Genomic DNA, 19,169 nt, shown 5'->3' with positions numbered 1-19,169 from the left:
GCTGGAGGTCCACTAATTGCAGATCCCTGGACTAGAGGAAGTGATGGATTGTGGTTCCTAGCTAATAGGAACACACTATCTGTCATTCCTCTCAGAACAGAAAAGTATGCGTTTACACACATTTCCTTGTTCTGCCCCTCCTGCTCAAGATCGCTCATGGCTGGCAGTCATCACGACTGTCGGCCACAAGCATCAGCACCCCTGCCGTGAGCGCGCACCTGCTATCCCGATCCCGCGAGCCGACGTATAGCTACAACGCCGCAGTCAAGCGGTTAACCAGTGTTAATTTTGTCTACTAAAATATTTTCGTCTACTAAATTAACACGATTTGAGTAGATTAAAACCAGTCAGATGACAAATTCGACTAAAACTAAAATTACATTTTAGTCAAAAGACTGAATGAAACTGAATTGAAATCACAACTGCTAAATTTGTGTCTGTAGTGCATGTCCATAACATAAATATTAAAACAAGTAAGGCCTCATGCACACGAGACGCAGATGAAACCTCTGTCAAAAAAAAGCTGAAACGCGCGTTTAGAAACGCGCGTTTTGCCGCGTTTGCATGTCGCGTTTAGACGCGTTTAGACGCGTTTAGACGCGTTTGCGTTTAGACGCGTTTATAAAGATAACATCATGTAGACCCTCCCCAAGCTCTCAAAGCATTTTTTTTAACTATTTCTGCTATTTTGATCAGAGTGAGCAGCAGCAGCATAGAGAGCAGTTGTACACTTGCATTTGCCGTGTCACTTGCCACGGCACCTGCCACAAGTTGTGGATTGTCCACTTGCCACGTCACTTGCCACAAGTTGGGGATTGTCCACTTGCCACATCACCTGCCACGTCACCTGCCACAAATTGTGGATTGTCCACTTGCCACGTCACTTGCCACATCACCTGCCACGAGATGTGGATTGTCCACTTTCCACGTCATCTGCCATGCCACCTGCCACAAGCTGTGGATTGTCCACTTGCCACGTCACCAGCCACATCACCTGCCACAAGTTGTGGATTGTCTACTTGCCGCGTCACTTGCCACATCACCTGCCACGTCACTTGCCACATCACCTGCCACAAGTTGTGGATTGTTCACTTGCCACGTCACCTGCCACGTCACCTGCCACAAGTTGTGGATTGTCCACTTGCCACGTCACTTGCCACGTCACCTGCCACGTCACTTGCCACGTCACCTGCCACAAGTTTTGGATTGTCCACTTGCCATGTCACTTGCCACGTCAGCTGCCACGTCACTTGCCACGAGATGTGGATTGTCCACTTTCCACGTCATCTGCCATGCCACCTGCCACAAGCTGTGGATTGTCCACTTGACACGTCACCAGCCACATCACCTGCCACAAGTTGTGGATTGTCCACTTGCCACGTGACTTGCCACATCACCTGCCACGTCACTTGCCACATCACCTGCCACAAGTTGTGGATTGTCTACTTGCCGCGTCACTTGCCACTTCACCTGTCACGTCACTTGCCACGTCACCTGCCACAAGTTGTGGATTGTTCACTTGCCACGTCACCTGCCACATCACCTGCCACAAGTTGTGGATTGTCCACTTGCCACGTCACTTGCCACAAGCTGTGGATTGTCCACTTGCCACATCACTTGCCACGTCACCTGCCACGTCACTTGCCACGTCACCTGCCACAAGTTTTGGATTGTCCACTTGCCACGTCAGCTGCCACGTCACTTGCCACATCACCTGCCACGTCACCTGCCACAAGTTGTGGATTGTCCACTTGCCACATCACCTGCCACGTCACTTGCCACAAGATGTGGATTGTCCACTTGTCACATCACCTGCCACATCACTTGCCACATAACCTGCCACAAGTTGTGGATTGTCCACTTGCCACGTCACTTGCCACAAGATGTGGATTGTCCACTTTCCACGTCACCTGCCATGCCATCTGCCACAAGTTGTGGATTGTCCACTTACCACGTCACCAGCCACATCACCTGCCACAAGTTGTGGATTGTCCACTTGCCACACCACTTTCCACGTCACCTGCCACGTCACCTGACACAAGATGTGGATTGTCCACTTGCCACGTCACCAGCCACATCACCTGCCACAAGTTGTGGATCGTCCACTTGCCACGTCCCTTGCCACGTCCCCTGCCACGTCACCTGCCACAAGTGGATTGTCCACTTGCCACGTCACTTGCCACGTCACCTGCCACAAGTTATGGATTGTCCACTTGCCACGTCACATGCCAGTCACCTGCCACAAGTTGTTGATTTTCCACTTGCCACGTCACCTGCCAAGTCACTTGCCGCGTCACCTGCCAGGTCACTTGCCACGTCACCTGCCACAAGTTGTCTATTGTCCACTTTCCACGTCACTTGCCACTTCACCTGCCACGTCACTTGCCACAAGTTGTGGATTGTCCACTTGCCACATCACTTGCCACCTGCCATGTCACTTGCCACAAGTTGTGGATTGTCCACTTGCCACGTCACTTGCCACAAGTTGTGGATTGTCCACTTGCAATTGCAATTGTTTAAAATATTTTTCTAATGGTTTTTCATCATTTGCAATCATTTTTGAGATTTTTAATGTAAAAAAAAAGGTCACCTTTAAAAACGCATATAAACGCAAACGCGGCTAAACGCGGTTGCCGCGTTCAGCCGCGTTTAGCCGCGTTTAGCCCCGTTTTGCGTCTGAAACGCAGAAATTTTTGTCTCTGAACGCATTTTTTTGCTTCTGGAAAAACGTGATTAAACGCAACTGCATATAAACGCAAAAAAACGAGACTGTGTGCATGGACACATAGGATAACATTGAATGAGTTCAGGTGCAGTTGAAAAAACTGTCCAACTGCATCTGAACGCGCGTTTAACTGCGTCTCGTGTGCATGAGGCCTAAACATTCAATGTTTACTCCAGGAACATATAACGTTCGGCAGTTCTAAAGAAATAATGCATTCAGATTTAACTAAACCCATTAGATTTTAGTCGACTAAAATATGACAAAAACAACTCAGATGACTTAATATGACTAAAACTAAAAAGGCATTTTAGTCAAAAGACTAACTAAAACTAAATTGAAATTTGATGTAAAAATTAACAGTGCTTGACGACCGCCCACAGTACATTTAAATCATTACTTTGACGCTAAATACCGTTGTTATGGCAACAGCAAACTACCATAACTTGATAGCCTACAAAATAAAAGTGGTCTATATGGCTTATTTGACACAAGATCACTTTTAGAGGTGCCCCTCCTCCCACCACTTCCTAGTCACTTCCCTGCTTACCGGAGATCGGTAAAGACGGAAACGATCCAATTTTCTGGAGGGACGGGCAAGAAGGGAGGGCAAGATGGCCCCCACTCAACACTGCCCTTGGAGGACCGGAGCAACGCGTAACTTCACTTACGCCTCACGGCCTTAAGGGGCCGATTATTTTTGGCCGATATTGCAACGATTGCCATTTTATTCCCTAGGGCAGTGATGGCGAACCTTGGCACCCCAGATGTTATGGAACTACATTTCCCATGATGCTCACCTATTCTGCAGAGTGCATGAGCATTATGGGAAATGTAGTTCCAAAACATCTGGGGTGCCAAGGTTCACCATCACTGCCCTAGGGTCTCTGCTAAATAAAAAATTTTTTTAAAAATTATTAATAATGTTTGGAGGTTCTAAGTAATTTTCTAGCAAAAATATACGAATTTAAACTTTTAAACAAAAAGTTCCAGAAAAGGCCTGGTCTTTAATCTGGGTACACGTGGACTGGAATCTGGCAAGTGCAGCAGGAACCAGACAAATTTTGATGCATCTGTATCTGTGTCCCTCCCGGTTTTATAGAAACAAAATCGTTATATGATGCTGTTAAAGTGGTTGTAAACCCTTAAGCTTGATTCACACTAACGCGTTTTTTTGATGCATTTTGCATTTTACAGAAATGCAGGGAAATTATTTTTTTTTTTTTTTTTTTTTTTTTTTTTTTAACATGGAACATGTTCACATCAATGCATTTTTGTGCCTCTGAGTTTTTGGAAAGGGTCGTGGACCTTTTTTCCCCCCATGCAAAATGCAGCGTTTTGCATGTAATAGAAGTCAATGGACCTGCATCAAAAACGCAAGTACCGCGTTCTTACCGCTTTTTTTTTGTCATTTTTTTCAAAATATATATAAGCTAAGCAACCACAGTGTAAGAAAAAAAAAAAAAAAAAAAAAAAAAAACAAACACACACACACACACACACACACACACACACACACACACACACACACACACACACACACACACACACACACACACACACACACACACACGCAAAACCGCGTGTCCAAAAGCACGACAAGCACCGCAAAAAACGCTCAAAAGCAACATGCATAGATGTGAATCGAGCCTGACAGACCACTTTTTCCTACAGATAAGTCTATAATAAGGCTCACCTTTAGCTACCCAGGATATCTCCTAAACCAGTTTAAGAGCTATCCCCTGTATCAGCATGTGCCAACGTCATCGGCACATGTGCATTGAAGCAACGGGCACAGACAAGGAAGAAAGCCAAAACGCACGTTAACACTACACTACACATGTTTAGGCTGGTGCATGTGTTTAAGTCTAATAGCCAGAAAAAAAAAAAAAATTCACATTTTGGCCAATAGAATGCATCAGCACCAAAAATGCATACAAAAACGCAGCTTCAGGCACGTTTAAGCTGTGCTGGAATCTAAGGGAGGCAAAAAATAAACAAAAATGCCCTGTGCGCGTGTGGCCTTACAGAGGAAGCTGGCAGGCTTTTGGCTGAAGTAGGGCTAGCTGTGGCAACTGAAAAACAACCCTCTGGGGACTGGGTCATTGGGACGTATTGCTGGTGAGGAGGTGGACACCGAAATGCTCTGGCTATTGTTAGGTAAAGCCGGCACTACGTGAGCACGTGGCAATTAATGTCAACGTAGCCCAGTCTGTCCTGGCAAAACACCAGCGGTCAATGCTGTCACATTTGCGACTACAGTCTCACACGGTGCCGGCTTTAACCAAATGATAGCCCCGGCATTTCAGCGCCCACCTTCTCACCAGCATTAGCTATATAAGCATGTTGGGAAAAATTGCATGCCCAAATGCTTTCTCAAAACATTTGTCCACTCCAGCACCGCCCCAAACATGTCTGCGTTCAGAGACAGACGCAGCTATGAGAATGCGGGCAAGCCATGAGAACATCTCGCACTTTCTGGTCATTGTTGATTACGGTTGTAAAGTTTTTCTACTAGTACAATAAAATTCTGTTTTGTATTAGGATTTAAAAAAAGTTTGTTCAAAACAGACAGAACAAACAGTTTTTATAAAGGTTGCATTAACACCTGAGCGTTCTTATTTATTGTTTATTAGCCAATAGAGAAAACAATTATCCGTTGCTAGCTTTTTCAGCTTTTCCTATTTACTTTTTTTGTTCGGGCGTTACTACTAAATCGAATAAATACAAAACGAAAAAAAGAATCAAAATAATAAAAAAACAATAAAAAAAATATATAAAAATAATAATATAATATAATAAATCTCAATAAATGAATACTATGTAATAAATATATCTCTAACCCTTATAAACAAATTTTTATAATATAAAAATCCTTCACCGATAATTGAAGAAAAAAAAAAAAAAAAAAAAAAAAAAAAAACACACACACACCACGACAGGACCGATCCTTCAATGCAAGTCTTCTTTACTTCAAAGTATTTCAATGATTAAATACAGAAAAGTGCAGGCGTGCAAGCCACTGTACAGTATCGAGCATCACTGCTCTTCTATGGGCTTATCTGGCAGTGTGTGATATAATGATAAAAAAAAATAAAAATTGTGTATTTTATCCAGACCCAAGATGTGCCACACAGGTGTAAGGCCCAATTATCTTAATTACCAACCTGAAGTTAACCCCATCTTACTACATTTATAATTGCAAAACAATACCCTCCGTGAACTACAAACAATTAAATATATACAATTATTAGATAAGTATACAGGCAGGATGAGACATAATGTTTATCATCCTGCCTGTATACTTATTTAGCAATTGTATATATGTAATCGTTTTAGTTGTAGTTCACGGAGGGTATTGTTTTGCAATTTATAAATGTAGTAAGATGGGGTTAACTTCAGGTTGGTAATTAAGATAATTGGGCCTTACACCTGTGTGGGTCTGGATAAAATACACAATTTTTTATCAGTATATCACAAACAGCCAGATAAGCCTGATGAAGAGCAGTGATGCTCGATACTGTACCGTGGCTTGCACTTTTCTGTATTTGATCGTTGAAATACTTTGAAGTGAAGAATCTGTCCGGTCTTATCCATCAAAAAAAAAAAAAAAAAATGTAATAAAAATATTTTTATTTTTTTCCTGGTTAGCAGAAAATCTTAAGTGTAAAGGGAGGGGAAAAAAATAAAAAAAAGGGTGGTTTTATTAGGATATATCTATATCCTAATAAAACCCCCCTTTTTTTTTTTTTTTTGTTCAGGTCTGGGTATTTCTCAATAATAAATCATTTAATCTTTAAGGTTGGGGGGTTAATAATTCATTATTTATTATTAATCTATTTTATGTATTTATGATGATTCTTTGTTATGTGTGTATTTTACATTATTTTTATATATTACCATTTTTTCCTCTCTTTACACTTAAGATTTTCTGCTAACCAGGAAAAAAATAAAAATATTTTTATTACCTTTTTTTTTTTTTTTAATGACACACACAAGAATGTATAATCAAAAATAGCTTGTGTCCATTTAGTAGCCAACTCCAATCCATAATAAGATATCTGGTCCCTTTAAATGCTCTCCCTCCCCACACAGATCTCTCTCCTCCTTCAGGATATATGTTGCAAAAATCACCATAAAAGAAAAGGGCTAGTATAGTACTTCACCTTCTAAAACTATTATTGCTGCCCACAATCATTTATAATTCACTCACTTTCACTTATGCATAAATGCACCACTTTAAACAGCATTACAATGTGTTTCAGGATATTCAGACAATATTAGATACTGCACGCTGGGTTCCTTACAAGGTGATGACCTCATCCAAAATCTACACCCAACATGTTTCGGCACGTCATGCAACTTCCTCGGAAGGGGGAAGAGACACGTGTTGGTGATGAAACAAGTCACACGTCACTCTGCTCTGCCCCTCCAGCATTAACTGGAGCTCCGGGCTGTGGAAGGTGCAGGAGCGGCTGGCTCGCCGAGAGGCTCCAGGCATCTGGGTGGATCCTGACTGTGGCTCTGCTGAGTGACTTCAGCTCGTTGTTAGATGAAAATGGGCCACGGGAATGCAGAAAGAACTGCACTCCTGTGATCCCCAAGAGAAGTATTGCAAAAAAAAAAAAAAAAAAAAAAAAAAAAAGCTTTGGCTATACTTCTCCTTTAACGCAAGATAGGTGGGAGGTGTTCTGTAGTTCACAGAGGCTTACAGTGATATTAACACGGACTGATATTTCAGTGCAACAGATGCACAGTGCACTAGAATTTCCAAGTTCAATGGATTTCTGGCAGGATCAGTTTTTTTTTTTATGCTTATTGATCAGCTATAACATGTTCTTTTTTGGAACATTTAACAGACCAACAGAGAGAAAGAGGAAAGAATACACTAACTACGCATCTTTTTTTTTGTGTAATTCAACTGGGTAATTATTTTAACTACCTATATAAATGATATGCAGATTGTGTAGTGCTGGCTCCGTGGCGCTCAGGGCCCGTCTCCCTGGCGCTCAATGTGGGTTCCTCGTTTTGGGTGAAATTTGTCCGGGTCTGGCCCAAAGAGACTTTTCTTTTGGCACCAATTAGTTTTTGTCTAAGTCTGTCTGCAGTATCAGGAGAAATATATACATTATATCTGAAATAGAATTGTCAAGCAACTTCTGATAACACATCCTGCCATCAGACTAACTGCTAGTAAAAGTTTTTTTTTTGTTTTGTTTTTTTTATTTCCCTCCTTTCACAACTGGAATTTCACAAGCCACCAAAACACAGAAATTTCAAAGTAACTCCCAGCATCCAGAAAAGGATAAGGAAATGTAAGCCAAGACAGGATTTAAGGATGTAAATGGCAGAAGATGGATAAGGAGAGGAGGGGGGACAACACTGCACAGAGCTGTGACAAGGAGATGATGTGAGAAGAGGAAATAGCAAAGAAAAAACACAGGGAAGAGACAACAGTGCAGAGAATGAGAGAGGAAAACAGAAGATAGTCACCAGAAATATTTAGACAAGAGAGAGACCTGGAGGAAGGTTCATCAAGCCTGCAGAAAAGAAACCAAGAGGGGAACTGTTGCCCTTGGAGACCAATCAGATTTTTTTTTACCTCTGTAAAATGAAAGATGAACCTGATTGGCTGCTCCCGAGAACAAGTATAGAGAGTTTATTTTCGGTTCTCCACTTTTAATGGATCAGTCCCATAAGAATCCCTCACAAAGATATGTAGAAAACCATTTCTGGTCAGATATCTGGAAGATGGTGACATCAGAGGAAGCCGGAGTGTGATGAGAGTTGTGGAAAGGGAAGAAAGCACAGATGGAGATCGGGAAAAAACACAAGATATGGGGGAGGGGGGGATATGGGGTTATAGTAGAAGTGACGGACGGGAATATAAAAATGATGATTGGGGGGGGGGGGGGTATATAGAAGTGATGAAGAGGTGAGATATAGAAGTGATGGGGGTGTATATAAAAGTGACCGGGGGGGGAGTAATGAGAGGAGTAGCAGTGAGTAGGGATGAGGGGAGTAGTAGTAGGATATTGAATTGATAAAAGTGGTGGGGGTATGGAAATAAAAAAAGTGATGGGGGGGGGGGGGGGTGAGAGGTGTAGTAGTGGTAGTGAGTAGGGATGAGAGGTGTAGTAGTGGTAGTGAGTAGGGATGAGAGGTGTAGTAGTGGTAGTGAGTAGGGATGAGAGGTGTAGTAGTGGTAGTGAGTAGGGATGAGAGGTGTAGTAGTAGGGATGAGAGGTGTAGCAGTAGTAAAGATGAGTGGTGTAGTAGGGATGAGAGGTGCAGTAGTTGTGGTGTAGTAGGGATGAGAGGTGCAGTAGTAGGGATGAGAGGTGCAGTAGTAGGGATGAGAGGTGCAGTAGTAGGGATGAGAGGTGCAGTAGTAGGGATGAGAGGTGCAGTAGTAGGGATGAGAGGTGCAGTAGTAGGGATGAGAGGTGCAGTAGTAGGGATGAGAGGTGCAGTAGTAGGGATGAGAGGTGCAGTAGTAGGGATGAGAGGTGCAGTAGTTGGGATGAGAGGTGCAGTAGTAGGGATGAGAGGTGCAGTAGTAGGGATGAGAGGTGCAGTAGTTGGGATGAGAGGTGCAGTAGTTGGGATGAGAGGTGCAGTAGTTGTTGTGTAGTAAGGATGAGAGGTGTAGTAGTAGTTGTGTAGTAGGGATGACGCCAGGGCTCGGTAATGAATGGCCAGTGATGATCGCTCCCCCGGGATATCGGCGTGTATACTCCGGATCGCACAGTCCGCCAGCTCTCTCCTACCTGCGGGACGTCATGTCAGCTCTCCGCTCGGCCTATGTGCTCTGCTCACAAAGCGGACCGGTCCCGTTCTTCCTCCTCCAGCACGGATGGTCGGCTCAGGGTCCCAGACTATCCGCTCTCCCGGCTCGCCTGCTTCATACAGATCCGGTCACCCCCAGTAAGCGCCTGTAACTCCCGGACTTCATAACCCCTCCCACCATCACACCCACCATGACTACATAACGCGGCGCTACCCGCCCCTTCATAGAATATTTAAGAAAGGTCACGCCTCCGAGCCGGTCTGAGCTTCGCTCTGGAATGACCTGCCAATCAGGCGGCAGCACATGCCGTCTCTTCCAGCAGCTGACTACCCACTGGCTGTCCGGGTGTAGCGCGTCACGGCGCTGGGAACACCCCGCCCACATGGGGGCAGAGACCTTAGTTGGGCGGGGCGGTGAGGGAGCGAGTTCAGGTGTATGAGGCGGTGAGGAGGAGGAGCTCTGTGTTAGAGCGGAGATGGGGGCGGCGTGCACCGAGCTGCTGTACAGGTAGTCATGTGACGGGGGAGATGGGGGTACAGTGCATGTAGTGAGGTCTCTCTCTGGTAATATCAGAGGCTGGAGTCTCACTTCTCTTGCTGTCCTGTCACACACGTGTGAGGTGTATGTGTATTTGTAGTGTGTTGTCACCAGGGCTGGCTCCAGGCCATCCAATCCCAGAGGAATGCACCCTACAACCCTCCATTGGGTGGTGGGGGGTAATAGTGTCACACACACACACCACTATGCTATATAATTGTACCAATGTTTGTGTATTCTGCGGCCTCATTTAACATTAGAGTTTGGGGAAGTTTGGGCGGTACATCACCCGTTCAGTGAACACCCCCAATTTGTAATGAGAGAAGTAGTAGGGATGAGGGGAGTAGTAGTAGGATATTGAATTGATAAAGTGGTGGGGGTATGGAAATAAAAGTGATGGGTTGGTGAGAGGAGTAGTAGTGGTAGTGAGTAGGGATGAGAAGTGTAGTAGGGATTAGAGAAGTAGTAGTGAGGATGCGGGGTCCACAATCCACTGAAGTTTATTCAAAGCTTTGCCCAATCAGGACACAGTAAATAGCTGGTTGCTAAGGAGTGGCCTGGGAAGGCGGCAGCGGTGTCCTTAACAACGGATGAGTCAACAGCCGTCCCCACTGACAGCTGCATGGGGAAAGAAAAACATTGCCGGCAATAGAAAAATGTTTTTTAAAAAAATGGCGGCCCCCCCCCCCCCCCCCCAATGCATACCAGGCCCTTTGGGTCTGGCATGGATTTTTTATGGGGAACATCAAGCTAAAAAAAAAGCGTAGGGTCCCCCCCCCCCCCCCCAAAAAATAAAAAATAAAAATAAATCCATAGCAGACTCTTATCCAAGCCTTCAACCTGGAAGGCCAGAAAAAAGAGGGGGGGGGGGTGGCATGAACCCACTGCCTAGTCTTGGTGTGGATGTCAGAACTGAAAGTGAATGTCCTCCTCACCAGGCCAGACTAGAACAACTGTCCATAATAACGTGGTGCCCCAGGCTGAGCTCTCAGGAGAACCTCCAGAGAGCAGTTGTGGTGTCCTCCTCTCCTCAGAGCACAGATGCTCCCACACACACACACACCGTTCCTAGACAGGTTGGTGGTCCTTGTCCATCAGCTGGAAAAGCCCATCCAGTGTGTACTGGACAAGGAAGCCATATTCCTCATGGATCCTCTTCATAAGATAGCATTGTAGATGCGGCGAGTTTCCTGCTGTCCCCCATACCTCGGAGGTAGATCAGAAACGGTTCTCTAGTTCTGGGTAGAGTGGGGGGGGGGGAGGGTTAGAACTCCTGTCAGGTTTTACTGCAGTCAGAAGCTTGGTTGGAAGGATGCCTTGACTTCTTGGCTGATAGAACCTTGTCCTTAGAACAAAAAGTGAGAAATCTCTCCTCTGGGAGCCCCAGATAGCAGTAAGACCTGACAGGGGGGGAATCCAGACATACTAAAACCTTCCTCATAATATACACACACAAAAAAAAATTGGGTGTATATATAAGCTCCAGAATATACAATATCTAACTCATGGGTGCTCCACCTGTGGCCCTCCAGCTGCTACAGAACTGCAAGTCCCATGAGGCATTGCAAGCCACTGACGGTTACAAGCATTACTCCCAAAGGCAGAGGCATGATGGGACTTGAAGTTCCGCAGCAGCTGGAGGGCCACAGGTTGAGCACCTATGATAACTAATCCTAAAACTGCTCCCACCCCCCTCCCTCTATCACCGCCTAAATTTTCAGAGCTTCCCTGTGTTGGCCAGCATCAGCTGCAGGGGAGAAGAGAGCGAGAGCGCACTCAAAACATCTGCTGGAATGCCTGAGCAGTGACATCACCCATAGGCTTAGTGTAGGCCAGGGATATGCAATTAGCGGACCTCCAGCTGTTGCAGAACTCCAAGTCCCATGAGGCATAGCAAGACTCCGACAGGCACAAGCATGACACCCAGAGGCAGAGGCATAATGGGACTTGTAGTTTTGCAACAGCTGGAGGTCCACTAATTGCATATCCTCGGTGTAGGCCATCCGTTGTCAGGTGTCCCTCCTCTCTCCTGAAGCCTCTGCTACCTGACACAGGGGAGAGGATCACATGAGCAGACCAGAAAGGCCTTGAAAATAGGTAAGTATACAGATTTTTCTTCCACAAGGTAGGTAGGATTGGGGAGGGAGTAGGTTTAGGTTTTGGTTATCATGTGATAAGGCTGATCCGCCAAGCAGTATGTATAGCGATTGTCAAAGAAAGTGAATGGAGTAGTTGTAGACATTGGTGTGATGTGACAGCGATGTATGGTTACAATTCTGGTATCCTTCCCAACTACCAAAAGGTAGCCACCCATCTTGGGTTTGATGACAACTGTCAAAGGCCAGCTTCACACAGGCTACAGCTTGTATAAGAGCAGTGTGAACCACAAGCTTTGACAAAGCTTTTTCAGAGCTTTCAGCAAGTTTTGTTGAAGCTTTTAACCACTTCCGGACTGCCGCACGCCGATATACATCCTAACTTTGAAGAAGGTTATCGTAATGGCAGCAGCTATCTGCCTTAACCTGGTATACTCTTGTTTGTTCAGCAGTCGGCTTCAAGATAAAAGTGGGGTCTGCAGCGGATTCGCTGCAAGATCACTTTTATCGGCAGCAGGAGAGGGCCCCCTCCTGCCCCGCTCCGATGCCTTCCACCACTTACCAGAGTTGTCGGCAGCGGCGGAGGAAATCAGGTCCTTCTGCTGGCTGGGCATGGAGACGAGTGAGGGGAAGATGGCCCCCACCAGTCTCCATGACATTGCAGGGCAGAAGCGACGTCAAAACGTCACTTCTGCCCATAGCTCTTAAAGGGCCATTTTTTATTTTTTTTTATTCTTTTTTAAATTACAATTATTATTATTTTTTTATTGAATTTTAGTGTAAATATGAATTCTGAGGTCTTTTTGACCCCACATCTCATATTTAAGAGGACCTGTCATGCTTTTTTCTATTACAAGGAATGTTTACATTCCTTGTAATAGAAATAAAAGTGACACAATGTTTTTTTGTTTGTTTTTTTAAAAACAGCATAAAAATAAAATGTAAAATAAATAATAATAAAAAAATTTTTTAAACGCGCCCCGTCCCGCCAAGCACGCCTGCAGAAGCGAACACATACTTGAATAGTGCCCGCATGTGAAAACGGTGTTCAAACCGCACATGTGAGGTATTGCATTGCTGCAATCGGTAGAGTGAGAGCAATAATTATAGCCCTAGAGCTCCTCTGTAAACCTGCAAACTGTAGAGTTTTTTAAATGTCGCCTATGAAGATTTTTAAGGGTAAAAGTTTGTCTCCACTCCACGAGAGGGCGCAATTTTGAAGCGTGACATGTTGGGTAACAATTTAATCGGCGTAACATTATCTTTCAAAATATTAGTAACTTAGAACAGTAACTTTTACTGTTCTCTTATTTTTTAATTAAAAAAAAGTGTATTTTTTCCAAAAAAGTTTGCTTGTAAGACCACTGTGCAAATATGGTGTGACAGAAAGTATTGCAATGACCGCCATTTTATTCTCTAGGGTGTTAGAATTTTTTTTATAATGTTTGAGGGTTCTAAGTAATTTTCTAGCAACAAAAAACTGTTTTTAACTTTTAAACGCACATCAAAAAAAGAGGCTTGGTCCTTAAAGTGGAGGGCCACCCTGAAAAAAAAAAAAAAAATTAAAAATTACAACAAAAAAAATGAAAATTTTTTTTTTTTTTTTTACTTCCCAGAAGTGCCTGTTGCTAGGCACATAATCCTAATCTTCCTCTTCCTCCTCCGCGGAGATCTTCTGGTCTTCTCTCCTCGTCGCGGCGTCTTCTGGGTAATGGGTCGCGCTGTGTTCTGGGAACTGTGTGTTCCAGAACACAGCGCGCCCCATTTACAAAGCGCTGCGCGACTCGCGCATGCGCAGTAGGAAACTGGCAGTGAAGCCGTAAGGCTCCACTGCCTGTTTTCCTTACAAGGAATGGCGGCGCCGAGAGCCGAGAGACGGGTCGGCCTCTGGCGGGCCGACATCGCGGGCGCCCTGGACAGGTAAGTGGGCTGATTAAGTCAGCAGCTGCTGACTTTTTTTTTTTTTTTAAACGGCCCTCCTCTTTAAGTACCAATCATCTCCAGTTTGTAAATGACAAACACAGATCCTAATAGAAGTACTGATTAATACTTGGTTCACATTGCTACGATTTGGCATGCGATTCGACATGTCAAATCGCATGCCAAATAGTCTTTGTAAAAAAAAAAAAAAAAAAAAAAAAAAAAAAGAAAAGCAACATTGGGCTGTACTACAGGTACAAACAATAAAAAACATTTTCTTTTCTATTTATTTTGGGTTGTTATTGGTTGTGCTGTGGTAGTAGCAAAAAAATATACAGCTAAATAAAAAATAAATAAATAATAATAAAAAAAAAATAGATATATATAGCCAGTTTTCCTTTTGATAATATCAAATTAATTATTAAAATTAAAGAGATATCCATTACCATTTCCCAACAAATGAAAGCCTGATGTTTGTCCTGAAAAAAAAAATGGTCTAATCCACCATGATTAACAAAGTAGTTAAGACTCTGGGGAACATAATTGAGGCTGGGGCCATGATATCATTCACGACTCTCCAAACTAAACACCATCTGCCAGGTTGGTTGGTTTTCCGATACCACCAGCTGCGCCACGCTATCAGGGCCCAATTCCCAACACCAATTCGACTTAGAATGGACCCCATTGAAGAGGTACAAGCTCAGGAGAAACTAGGAAAACCCCTATCTGCCCTGTACCTGGACCTCCTTGAGGACTGACTCCACTAAAATAGACAAACTTTGGGACCAGTGGAAGGCCAACATACCCGACTTAGATAAAGAGGACTGGGAAGATTGCCTGGCAGATAGGGCTGCCACCTTGATATCCTCCAGAGAAAGGTTGATTCAGGTCAAATTCTTACATAGGGTCTATTACACTCCCCAGAGACTGCACAAAGTTTACCCGCAGCGATCACAGGACTGCCCCCGGTGTAAAAATAATATAAGCACGTACTTACACATGTTCTGGAGCTGTCCGGAAATCTCTAAATATTGGGCTGCGATAGTGGACTCTGTTAATGGTCGCCTCCAGCTGGAACTCCCCCTGTCCCCAGAGCTGGTTCTATTAGAGATTCAAGACGATGATCAAAGACCCAGACACATTAAATTTACTACTAACTTACCTCTTTTTCTATGCAAAGAGAGAGATTGTATTACGGTGGAATACCTCCTCCCCTCCCACGGTTGGATCGTGGGAAAAGTCGATCAATGCCGTGCTCCCACTATACAAACTAACATATCTAAATAGAAATTGCCCAAAAAAATTCCACAAAGTATGGCAGCCACGGACAGCGTAGAGGGGAGTATTCATTAAGGGGGGGGGGGGGATAAAATAATATTAAAGGAGGGAAAAGTAGACACATGGGGGAAGTGTACCTTGGCCACTCTTGACTGTGTGGTATGGTTGGAACCCTGCTATATAGGTAAGAAATATTTTTAAATTATGTACATTTTCTTGGTCTGGTTTACCTGTACTGTGTATTTGATTTGGTCCATGTTAGACGACTGCTGTATCGTGCCTTAATCGTTTTGAAATAAAGGAACATTTTTTTTTTTTGTGAAAAAAAAAACAAAAAAAACAAAGTAGTTATGATATGTACAGTTTTACTAACATGTCAAAGTTGCAAAATTGTGCTTAGGCATTAAGATTTGTTTTACCCTTAGGCTACTTTCACACTGGGGCGTTGCAGGCGCTGGTGGTAAATCGGCGCTATATTTAGGAACTTCCTTTTTACAGTCCCGTCGTACATGTTATACGTCACTGCATTCTTGATGGTTGGAATTTGGTGTGATCAGAGCTTTTTCCGACCGAAATTCAGATTGTGTGTATGGGGCATTAGTAGTTTCAGTGTTTTATGTGGTTGCAGAATCTGGACAGCACAGCTTGTAATGCACAACTGTCAGGAATCATTCATTATTTGCACCATTTTGGCTGACACTATAAAGTTCAGTGGTGGGAACGCAGCCTTCAGGAAGGGAATTAAATCATGAGATGGCTTGTGTTGGTGGGACCTGACCTAGACAATTGTGTAGAAAGAATCTCTGCGATTTGTGGCATGGGCAGGTAGATTTTTTTTTTTTTTTTCTGCTGAGAATTTTAGGCATGACCTAATTTCAGATATTTTTGTGTTTGTTGATGTGTGGAATGTGCAAAAAAATTGTCATATGTTGTGCAACAAATCTGCTACATGTGATCAGTTATAGTGACAAACTAAGCATGTGACCTTCTGCTGTAGTAGATATAAATAGTGTTTTTTAAAACTGAACTCTAGGCATATATAAGACACAAAGTATATAAGAGACACTGGAAAAAGAAAATTAAAAGTCAGCAGCTACAATATAATAACACTTGCCTGTCCAGAGTTCCAGAGCTGTCCTCACTTGGGCTAGTTCTTCTCTAGCCTTCATCATAACTGTGGGCAGCCAGCTGTGCTGCTTGCGGCTTCGCAGCCGGCTGCCCACTGCATATGCAATCTACGCTTTAACAGCCTACAGCCTTCTGGGATTTGTGATGTGTCCCAGAAGATTGTGGGGAGGGGGACAGGAGCATAGTTGATTCGAGGGAAAGTTGGAGCTGGTACCTGTCAAAAAACCCCCCCAAAAAGACATGCCAAATGTGGCATTGGAGGAGGGCATAAAGTGGTTGTAAACTTTAGATATGAAATATGAGTAAAGCTATCCCTCTATAGTGTGTACTTGTCTCAATTAGGAGCACTAAGTGCCATTCCTGTCTACTGCTTCGTTCCTCTATTGGCCTTAATTTCTACAACTATGCTGCGTGGGGGGGGGGGGGGGGGGGATTTTCAGATTCTAGTGGGGCGCTTTTTTTAACCCCTGCTAGCGGCCAAAGAAAGGGTTAATAACACAGGTTGTGACGCTGCCAAATCGTTTTGCAGGCGCTTCAGCACCGCTGCCCATTCATTTTAATGGGCAGGGGCAGCGGAGGAGTGGTGTATACTCTGCTCTTCCACCACCCCAAAGATGCTACTTGCTGGACTTTTTTTCCCATCCTGCCACACTGGGGTGACTTGAGAGGCCCTTTCAGGCTCCAGGTTTTTTTTCTTTGTAGATACTAGATCACATGGCAAACACAAATAGCCTGGCAGGCCGAATTCAGCCTATCAGGCCGTTTCATGTGGCCCTTGCACACTGGCCACAATAAAGGCATAATCTCTCCCTCCTCCTAAAGGTTCTCTCATCTGCAGAGAGACACGTGAAGCCCAAATGCATGGATGCACCTTTATGTGACCAAGGCAAAGGCAGAGATCATCTGGACTGGACAGCTTAAGTAGGCAGGACTGACGAGCAGAATATCATCAACAGGTGAACTGTGGAGAAATAGGAGCTGAAAATTAGCCAACAGCAGAGCGGCCAGCTTTGAGAAGGAAGGGCTGAGCCCAGCCCCGACAGTACCCCCTCCTCAATGACCCCTCCCCCGGAGGACCACCAGGCTTGAGGGGAAAACGTCTATGGAAATCACGGAGGAGGATAGGGGTATGTACGTCCGAGAATGAGACTCAAGAGCACTCCTCCGGACCGTACTCTTTCCAATGCACCAGGTACTGTATGCACCCACGGAACCTATGGGAATCAACATTGGACTGTACTTCATACTTCTCATGGTTCTCACCCTGTACAGGGTGAGGACGAGGCACTGAGGTGGTAAAGCGGTTGCAGACCAAAGGTTTTAATAAGGAGACGTGAAATACATTTGAAATACGGTTAATCCTGCATAGAGTACAGAAAGGCCCAATAAACCAATGTGCGAATTTCAGAGAGGGAACATGAAGTCAGAGGTTGAGAGATGACTGCCAGACCCTGTCCCCAACCTAGTAGGAAGGCGGAGGCAGATGTGGAGTCTATACCTATCATTAGCATGTCACAAAGCCTCCTGGACTTGTGCCCAAGTGGAACAAAGACCACAGAGATGCTCCTCCTAATGCAGGAATACTCTGCAGAACAAATGAGTCAGGCAACATGGAAAGTTGGAAACCATAGTTCACCATAAACAGGAACAATCGGGAATTCAAGGCATTATTGTGAGCAAACTCTGCCCACGGTAAAAGGTCTGACCAGTTATGTATACTGGTCATAAATATAGCAACGTAGGAATTGCTCCAAAGACCGATTGGCTCGTTCTGTGGCCTCATTAGACCGCAGGTGATACACAGAGGAGAAAGCAAGCTGAATTCCCAACTGTGCACAAAAGGCTCGTCAGAACCAGGACCCTAACCCTGTCTCGGAAACTACCCCTGTCCGAGACAATCGCCTTGAGTAGCCCATGTAAGCAAAAGATCTCCTGAGCAAAAATGAAAGCCAGTTTCTTAGAAGTGGGTGACTTTTTAAGTGGAATACAACAATGGACAAACAGTCAACCACTTGGGCCGGTTGTCCGTTTCTTTGGGTCCATCTAAAAACCAGCAGTGGAAATTACATAACCCAGGAACTTCTCCAATTTACAATAGAGATTGTTCTCTCTTAAGGCCCGTACACACGGTCGGACTTTTTGACAACAAACATGCAAATTAGCTGTTTTGGAGCAACATCCGACTGTGTGTACGCTCCATCGGACAAACTTTTTCTGTTTTCATCGGACTTTTGTTGGCTCTGCGAACGGACAAACTTTTTGACAACAGAAGTCCGATGGAGCAAAGTCCTACCGTGTGTATGCAAAAGCATCGGACTTTTGTACAAGGTACAAACACGCATGCTCAGAACCATTGCAAACGATCAGACTACAATACAGAAGTTGACCAAAGGTGGCGCTGGAGTCATTGAACGTCCTCTTTTGAAGCGGCGTCAGTACGTTGTGACGTCACCACGTTCGTGTTTGTTGTCAAAAAGTCCGACCGTGTGTATGCAATACAAACTTGTGGACAACACACTTTGTACAAAAGTCCACGGAAAAGTTTGTACAAGTCCGACCGTGTGTATGGGGCTTTAGTTTCTGAAGCACATGACAGACATCTGTGTGGTGGCTCTCCAGGGAAAATATGAGGGTATACATAACTGCAACAAATCTCGGTGGACACCGTTAATTCCTGGAAAACTGCCGGGGCGTTACA

General features: G+C 44.3%; 1 protein-coding gene and 1 long non-coding RNA gene across 2 annotated transcripts in view; one reads left to right on the top strand and one right to left on the bottom strand.

Annotated features, from left to right (window-relative positions):
• Positions 1-9,685, bottom strand: part of LOC143934452 (tyrosine-protein phosphatase non-receptor type 11-like) — a 229,950-nt gene extending 220,265 nt beyond the window's left edge. The window contains exon 1 of the mRNA XM_077458101.1: positions 9,493-9,685. Within this exon, the coding sequence (XP_077314227.1) occupies positions 9,493-9,506 (14 nt within the window). The 5' untranslated portion in view covers positions 9,507-9,685. The remainder of the gene's footprint in view (positions 1-9,492) is intronic.
• A 242-nt stretch (positions 9,686-9,927) lies between these two features.
• Positions 9,928-19,169, top strand: part of LOC143934451 (uncharacterized) — a 170,411-nt gene continuing 161,169 nt past the window's right edge. Inside the window, exon 1 of the long non-coding RNA XR_013263267.1 lies at positions 9,928-10,019. This is a non-coding gene — a long non-coding RNA (uncharacterized LOC143934451). The remainder of the gene's footprint in view (positions 10,020-19,169) is intronic.

This window comes from Lithobates pipiens, unplaced genomic scaffold, assembly GCF_037356315.1.
Source record: "Lithobates pipiens isolate NorthernLeopardFrog02 unplaced genomic scaffold, aLitPip1_a1.2 Scaffold_27, whole genome shotgun sequence".
Lineage (NCBI taxonomy): Eukaryota > Metazoa > Chordata > Amphibia > Anura > Ranidae > Lithobates > Lithobates pipiens.
This window is presented reverse-complemented; position numbering and strand designations above follow the sequence as displayed.